General features: G+C 38.6%; 1 protein-coding gene across 1 annotated transcript in view; it reads left to right on the forward strand.

Annotated features, from left to right (window-relative positions):
- CSRNP3 (cysteine-serine-rich nuclear protein 3) overlaps window positions 1-9,295 on the forward strand; it is a 152,814-nt gene that overhangs the window by 131,250 nt on the left and 12,269 nt on the right. The window contains exon 3 of the mRNA XM_006867003.1: window positions 395-654. Within this exon, the coding sequence (XP_006867065.1) occupies window positions 395-654 (260 nt within the window). The remainder of the gene's footprint in view (window positions 1-394; window positions 655-9,295) is intronic.

Here is a 9,295-nt window from a genome sequence, read left to right on the forward strand (position 1 = left end):
CTATGAATCAGAACTGACATAATGGCATTTAACAACAGCAACACCAGAAAATTAAAGGAGGGAAATATAAAGAACTTTGTAACAACCATGTTGTTGTTAAGTGCCATCAAATTGGTTTTGATACATAGTGCCCTTGTGTAGGATTTCTGAGGCTTTAAATCTTTGTAGGAGCAGAAAGCCTCATCTTACTCCTGTGAAGCAATTTGTGGGCTTGAATCGCCAACCTTGTGCTTTTACTACAGAGCCACAGCATTCCCTCTACCAGCCATGGATATGACATTTAGCCAATAAGGGATGACCATTGATTAGAACATGAAGTTGAATTTTCGAATTCTTAGTTTCATCTGAAAACTCCTGTCCTTAAATGTTGATTGAATTGTTTCTTTTCTTTCAGCTTCCTCCATCCTCAAAAGGGAGAAGCGACTGAGGACAAAGAATGTGCATTTTAGTTGTGTCACCGTCTACTACTTCACCAGGAGGCAAGGCTTCACCAGTGTGCCCAGTCAAGGGGGCAGCACTCTGGGCATGTCCAGCCGCCATAACAGTGTACGCCAATACACGCTCGGCGAATTTGCCAGGGAGCAGGAAAGGCTCCACCGGGAGATGTTGAGAGAACACCTCAGGGAGGAAAAGCTGAACTCTTTAAAGCTGAAGGTAAAGTGATGAGGAATTTATAATTTGCAAAATCCCATATCGTTTCTCAATCTGATTGAATTAACTGTTTTCTTATTCACAAACTAAAGCTGAGCATTTTATCCAACAGACCTCCTGTGGAGCTTTTTTTCCTTCTTTTTATAACTAAATAGTCGATCTTGTCACTGAAAACACTGCCATTTATTTACTCAGTCCACACGTATTTATGGAGTATTATTAGGTAGTAGACGCTGTGCTTGGTCTGGGGCAATTTGGTGAGCCAAGATAGATGTAGTCCCTTTCCTCCTGGACCTTACCAATTGGTAGGAATAATATTAACAAGAAAAATAAAACTGTACCTTTATTACGTGCTGTGAAGGAGAGTAGCAGGTTCTGTGAGAGTCTGTAACAGGGTATTGACATGGTTCAGGAGGTCAAGTAAAGCTCCTTTGAGGAAGTGATGTTTGAACAGAAATCTGAAGAGATAAATAACAAACAGGGTTCACAAGAGTGTTTCAGGCCTAAGCTGCCTTGGGCACACTAAGGCCACTAGGACTGGAACAGGGCAAGAAGTGTGGAGTAGCATGAGAGACGCAGGAGCATATTAAAGTTGACTTTTCATCTGCATCCTAAGGCCATCAAATGTCATCCAAGAATTTTAAGCAGGAGCTTGGGGTGACATGGTAATATGATCCAGCCCTTGCTATGGCATGAGAATAGTTGTGAAATAAGGGAAGCTATGTTGGAGCTCTGGTGTGGCGCTGTAAGTTAATGCGCCAGACTGCAAAGCCATCTGAACTGCAATGTCAGCGGTACAAGCTCACCAGCTGGTCCTTGGAAACCCTATACAGGGTCACTATGGGTCATAATCAACTCGATGGCACTCAACAACAACAACAGTGTTAGAGGTGGGGAAGGTCGTGGGGGAAAGGAGGTGACAAGCAGGCCTTTTCAGAGTTTAAAGGATATTACAAGGGTCCAGGAAAATGATGGTAGTAGTTAGAGTAGACTGATGGTAAAAGACATGAAGATAGATGAACAGAGGAAGAAAAATCAACAGTGCTTAATGATGGGTTGAATTTCAGAGGCAATGAAATGAAATGTTAAGAACTACTCCTAAATTCCTGGCTTGCAAAGATGAACAGGTTGTGGTTGATAGCACCATTTCGTTTGATAACGAACACAGGAAGAGGAGCAGGTTGTGTGTGGGGAGAGGGAAGAGAAAGCGATCACTTTGGAACATACTGAGTTTGAGAGGCGTTTTGAGTTATCAAAGAGCTGTCAGCAAGGTGTCCAGGTGGAGATACTTACTGTTGTGCCACATTAGAGATTAAGTGGAAAGAAACACAATATAGAAAACTTTCATCAGCCAGCGACACCCTACATTTGTCTTTCCCACCACCTTGCTAATACACAGAAAATTGTTGCTGTTGTTATGTGCTGTCGAGTAGGTTCCAACTCATAGCAACCCTCTTTAGGATATTCAAGGAGCAGCTGGTGAGTTTGAACCGCCGGCTTTGCAGCTCAAACCGACCTTGCATTCCAGTGCATTATCCAACAGTGCCACACCAGGACTCTACACAGAATATATTCTCTCATAATTATTTAGTGACAAATGAAATCTTTCTTGTATTATCCAGGGTAATAGCCTGGGGATCACTCATTAAAGAGGTGAAATAACATAAACATGTGTGTTGTCTTTATGTTTAGTTTCCAGGATGACATCAGTCTACAGAAGTATCATGTGTGTTTCAAGACATCATTTTTATGTATTTTACACTTTGTGTTGTATGTATCATGTTCCCAATTGCATAACAGGGCAGTCGCTTAAATTAAGCAGAAAACAGCTTAACTCTGTAATATGTCTCTTAGATCCCTTAGCAGTATGTATTATAGGTTTCATTTAAAGTTCCTTAATAGTTTTAAGGGAGTCGTGGTATAGCAATAGTGCACTGGACTGCAAGCTTGGCTTGAATCATAGGTTGGCAGTTCAAATTCACCAGCCACTCCTTAAAAACCCTATACAGGGTCTCCATGAGACAGAACTGACTTGATGGCACTTAAAACAAGAGTTTTAAGTATCAATCGGCCATTGATGAAATTGTTTTTCATAATTGCTTTGCATATAGTTTTATTCGATAATAATTTTCAGATTTGCTTCTAAAATTCACCTCTCCACCTTTATAACTCAATGCAAACAATTTCTATCTGCTATGCAAAGAGCAAAGTCATTCTGCAACTTCAAATATTAGTGGAACAGTAGAAATTACTATCATTTATAACGCATCGTTATTGAGTCAATTTCAACTCGGAGCAACCCTGTTGTTGATGATGTTAGATCCCATCGAGTCAATACCGACTCATACTACCTTATGCACAACAGAACAAAACACTGCCCAGAGACATGACAACCTCACAATGGTTACTATGCTTGAGCCCATTGCTGTTGCCATAGTGCCAATCCATCTCATTGGAGGTCTTCCTCTCTTTCAATGAACCTCCACTTTACCAGGCATGATGTTCTTCTCAAGAGACTAGTCCCTTCTGATAATATGTCTGAAGTATGAGAAACGAAGTCTCACTATCCTGGCATCTATGGAACATTCTGGCTGTACTTCTTAAAACACAGATTTGTTTGTTCTTCTGGCAGTCCATGGTTCTTTTAAGATTCTCCTTCAATATCGTAACTCAAATGCATCAATTCTTCTATAGTCTTCCTTATTCATTGTCCAACATTCACATGCATATGAGGTTATTGAAAATACCATAGTTTGGATCATGTGCACCATAGCCCTCAAACTGATGTCTTCGCTCTTGAACACTTTAAAGAGGTCTTGTACAGCAGATGCAATGCATTGTTTAATTTCTTGATTGCTGCTTCCATGAGTGTTGATGCTCGATCTGAGTAAAATGAAGTCTTTAGCAACTTCAATCTTTTCTCTATTTATCTTGATGTTATTTGTTGGTCCAGTGGTGAGGATTTTTGTTTAATTTGCATTGAGGTGCAACCCATACTGAAAGCTGTGGTCTTTGACCTTCATCAGTAAGTATTTTAAGTCCTCTTTACTTTCATCAAGCAAGTTGGTATCATCTACATTTCCCAGGTTGTTAATGATGCCAAGTTCTTCTTCATATAATCCAGATTGTCAAATGATTAGCTCACCATAGTATTGAATTAGTAGAGTGAAAGAGTATAACCATGGCGCACATCTTTCCTAATTTTAAACCATTCGGTGCTCCATTGTTCTGTTCAAATGACTACTTCTTGTTTTATATATAGGTTCCTCATGAGCCCACTTAAGTGTTCTGGATTATATCTCCACAATTTTGTCCATCGTTTGTCATGATCCACACACTCTAAAGCCTTTGCATATTCAGTAAAGCACAGGTAAACATCTTTCTGGTTTTCTCTTCTTTCTGCCAAGATCCATCTGATGTCAGCAATGATATCTCTCATTTCAAGTCCTCATCTGAATCTCAGTCAGTTCCCTGTAAATGTACTGCTGCAGCCATTTTTGAATTATACTTAGAAAAATTTGACTTGTATGCAATATAAATGATATTGCCTGATGATTTCTGCACTCTGTTCTGTCACCTCTCTTTGGAATGGACACAAATCCGGATCTCTTCCAATCAGTTGGCTAGGTAGCTGTCTTCTAAATTTCTTGGCATAGATGAGTGAGTGCCGCCAGTGCTGCATCAGTTTGTTGAAAGATTTCGACTTGTATTCCATCAATTCCTGGAGCTTTGTTCTATGCCAGTACATTCAGTGCACCTTGGACTTCTTCCTTCAGTATCATTGACTCTTGATCATATGCTACTTCTTGAAATGGTTGAACATTGATAATTTCTTTTTGGTACAGTGATTCTGCATATTCCTTCTATCTTCTTTTGATACTTTCTGCATCATTCAATATTTTGTCCATGGTTGGTTGGTTGATGGTTACTTGCCATGGAATTGGTTGTGACTCACAGTGACCCTGCATAGGGTTTTTGAGACTGTAAATCTTTACAGGAGCAGAAAGCCTCATCTTTCTCCCATGGAATCACTGGTACTTTCAAACTGCTGATCTTGAGATTGGAAGCCCAATTTGTAACCACTATGCTACCAGAGCTCCTTATAGACTCCTTCAGTACTACAAGTCAAGGTTTGAATTTTTTCCTCAGTTCTCTCAGGTTGAGGAATCCTTAGCATGTTCTTCCTTTTGGTTTTCTAATTCCAGGCATTTGTACATTTCATTGCAATATTTGACTTTGTCATCTCGAGCTGCCTTTTGAAATTTTCTATTCAGTCTTTTACCTCCTCTTTTCTTCCATTTGCCTCTATGCTGGAGAGCAAGTTACATACAGAGTCTCTTCTGAAATTCATTTGGTTCTTTTCTTCTGTCTTGTCTTCTTAATGACTATTTGCTTTCATCCTGTATGATGTTCTTGATGTCATCCAACACCCTTCTGGTATTTGGTCATTAGTATAATTAATCAAATTTGTTCTTGAGATGATCTGTAAATTCAAGTGGCCTGTGTTTAAAATCTTCTTTTGGCTCTCACGGACTTGTTTTAGTTTTCTTCCGTTTCATCCTGAACTTGTGTATGAGCAATTGGTCTGTTCCACATTCTGCCCCTGGTCTAGTTGTGAGTTATGATAAAGAGCTTTTCCATTGTCTTTTTCCACAGATGTAGTCGATTTGATTTCTGTGTATTCCATCTGTTGAAGTCCATCTGTATCACCTTTTATGTTCTTTAAAAAAAGGTATCTGCAGTGAAGAACTCTGTCTTGCAAAATTCTATCATGTGATCTCCAGCATCATTTCTGTCACCAAGACTATATTTTCTTACTTACTGATCTTTCCTCTTTGTTTCCAACCTTTACATTCCAATCACCAGTAATTATAAATAAATCTTGATTGCATGTTTGGTCAGTTCCAGACTGAAGAAGTTGGTAGAATTCTTCAATTTCATGACCACTGGTTTTTGTGGTTGGTGCACAAATTTGAATAACAGTGGTATTAACTGGTGTTCTGTGTAGGTGCATGGATATTGCCCTATCACAGACAGCATTATATTTCAAGATTGATCTTGATATGTTCTTTTTGATGATGAATGTGATGCCATTCCTTTTTAAATTATCCTTCCTGGCATAGTAAACCATGTGCCTTCATATTCAAAATGACCACTATCAGCCCATTTCAGCTCACTAATGCCTTGTTGTTGTTGTTGTTAAGTGCCTTCGAGTTGGTTCCAACCTATAGCGACCCTGTACAGGGTTTCCGAGGGCGTAAATCTTTACGGGAGTAGAAAGCCTCATCTTTCTCCCACGGAGCGGCTGGTAGTTTCGAACAGCTGACCTTAAGGTTCACAGCCCAATTTGTACCCACTACGCTACCAGAGCTCCTTCATTAATGCCTAGGATGTTGCTATTTATGTATTCCATTTCACTTTTGATGACTTCCAAATTTCCTAGGTTCGTACTTGGTCTGTTCCATGTTTTTGGTTATTAATGGATGTTTATAGCTGTTTCTCCTCAGTTTGAGTTGTGCCCCATCAACAAATGAAAGTTCCAGAAGCTTTCTTCCATTTGCATCATCATGGTCAACTCTACTTTGTGGAGGCAGCTCTCCCCCAGTCATTTTTTGAGTGCCTTCCAACCTAAAGGGCTCATCTTCTGGCACTATATCTGACAATATTCTGGTGCTCTTCATCATATTTCAATATTCAGTATTCTGGTGCTATCTGACAGTGGTCAGATCATCATAAAGTTTTCTGTGACTAAATATTCATCAGTAATCTGTCTCTCCTTTCTAGTATGTCTTAATCTGGAAGCTCAGCTGAAATCTGTCCACCATGAGTGACCCCTCTGATATTTAAAACACTGTTAGCATAGCTCCCAGAATCACAACACACAAGCCACCACAGTACCACATACTGGCAGATGAGTGGTGGAGCAAACCTGTAGGACAGAGGATGACCAGGACTATAGATCTTTATAGAAATAGACACCCTCATCTTTCTCCTGTGGGTTTGAACTGCCAACCTATAGTTAACAGCCCAATGTGTGACCCACTTAAACACTAGTTACTGTTATTTGTCAGGTATTTGGTAAACATTATTTCATTTAATCCTAACAAGTCCCAGTAGGGTAGATAATTAGATCATATTTATGAATGAGGAAGGAGAAGCACATAGATGTTAGATAACTAACTCACTCAGTAAAACACTGGCTCTATTTGCTTTTTACTCCCTATTGTGGCACAGTAAGATAAGCACTCCACCTCAAAGTTGGTTTGAACCAACAACTTTGTGCTTCAAACCAACCTTGAAGTTGAGTCCTTATCCCATGGCACCACAGCAAGACCCTTAATTATCCCCCATTGGAGTCCTGGTGTGGCACTGCAAGATCACAGTGTTAACCTCAGGGTTGACTGTTCAAATCCACCAGCTGCTCATTGGAAATCCAGTCCAGAGTCACTCTGAGTCTGAACTGATTGAATGGCTCTTAACAGCAAGAGTCATCCAGAAAGATGATCTTAGTACCACCCACAAGGATTCATTCCTTTCTGGGGTTTGGTCTGGTGTTCACTAATTTTGAAAAGCTGGGAGATGTAATTCTATCAGAGATCCAAAATATGAATTTTTGTGAACTTTAAGGCACATCATACATGTGATGAATGTTAGAGGGAGCAACACACCTACAGCAGTCTCCCGCCAGACCAGACATCAATGTAGTCTGATACTACAATTAGTATCCAGATTTTTTCTTCTTAAAAAAATTAATGGGGGAAGCAGAAAAACAAAACAAGAAGGAACAAATATAGCACCTAATCATTGATTCACTGTTTAGCTGTGTTTAGTGTTAGAAGTTGGAGAGTGGCAGTTACCCAGTGGGTGTCATGTCTTGGTTTTTCAGTGAGATACAAAAACACACATTTCCCTTTTGGTGAAGATGTCAGCAAGAGGCATTATGCTATCATTGTTGCTTCCAAATGAATACAAAACTAAAAGATAATGGGATTCTGAGGTGAACTGATCTTAGCTTAACTGTATTTGAAGTGCTGAGAAGTCTCAGAAGCACATATCACATGAAGCTAAAAACAGATCACAGCAGTGTGTGCCAGTTAGTTAAAAAAAAAAATCTGAGGAGAATTATGGAGGAAACGTTGTATAATTATCTTCCTCCCAGTATATTTTATGATGTTTTAGGTATAATTGACTAAGGAATGCCAGAAACTTCAGCTGTCCAAAAATTTCGCTCTAAACTTGAAATTTCTATTTTAATATGCCTTTTTTTTAAATTGTGATAAAAATTTATATAACAAAAGAAATGCCATTTCATCCACCTTCAACTGACATTATTACATTCACCATGTTATGCAATCGTCACCACTACCTATTTCAAAACATTTTTCATAATTTCAAACAGAAACTTCAATAACTCTTAAGCAATAACTCACTATCACTATCTCCCCTGTTTGTGGTAACCACTAATAAACATTTATCTCTCTGCATTTGCCTAGTCTAGATATTTTATATAATTGGGATTATACAACTTTTGTTTCTGACTTAATTCACTCAACATAATGTTTTTAAGTTCACTCATATTGTAGCCTATATTAGAATTTCATTCATGGCTGAATAATGTTACATTGTGTGTTGTTGTTGTTATTGTTAAGTGTCGTTGAGTCAGTTCTGACCCATAGTGATCCCGTATAGGGTTTCCAAGGAGCGACATACCCCATTTTAGTTATCTGTTCATTGGGTAGGTTGTTTCCACTTTTTGGCTATTACAAATAATACTACAGTGTATAATGGTATATAATTATCTATGTCTTTACTTTCATGTTCCCTGGTATTATCTAGTAATTTCTTATATTTATTTGTTGAATAATATGGAGTTGGACTGCAAAGTTTGTTTGAACCCCAAGGTCGGCAGTTCAAACTCACCTGCCGCTCCTCAGTAAACACCTAACAGTGTCGCTATGGGTTCAAACCGACTCGACAGCACTTAACAACATCAAGCAACATGGTGATTGTATATTTAACTTGTTTAGGAGCCACCAAGCTGTCTACCAAAGTGGCTGCACCATTTTGCAATCCTACCAACAATGCATGAGGGTCTTGTTTTCTCTACTTCCTTGTTATTTTCTATTTTGCTGATAATGGCCGGCCTTGAGAGAGTGAAGTGGTGTCTTATTGTGGTTTTTACTTGAATTTTCCTAATGACTGGCATGGAGCCTCTTTACATGTGCTTATTGGTTATGTGTCTTCTTTATAGATCTTTCTATTCAAGTCTTTTGCCTATCTTTTATTTAGATGGTCTTTTTGTTATTAAGCTGTAGGTTTTATTTATATGTCATGAATCTCAAACCTTTGCCAAGATATATGGTCACCAAATATTTCTCCCACTCAAAATGTGTTTCTTCATTTTCTTGATAAAGTCCTTTTATGCACAAAAGTTTGTTTGTTTGTTTTTATTTTGATGAAGTGTAGTTTATCTGTTTTGTCTTTTGTTGCTCATGCTTATGGCATCATACATAAGAATCCATCATCAAAGACAAGGTGTTGCAGCTTTACCCCTATGTTTTCTTCTAAAAGTTTTATGTTTTTAATTAAACATATTTTGATCCATGTTGAGTTAATTTTTATTTGTAATGTGAGCTATAAGTAA

The sequence above is a fragment of the Chrysochloris asiatica genome, unplaced genomic scaffold, assembly GCF_000296735.1.
Source record: "Chrysochloris asiatica unplaced genomic scaffold, ChrAsi1.0 scaffold00099, whole genome shotgun sequence".
Taxonomy (NCBI): domain Eukaryota; kingdom Metazoa; phylum Chordata; class Mammalia; order Afrosoricida; family Chrysochloridae; genus Chrysochloris; species Chrysochloris asiatica.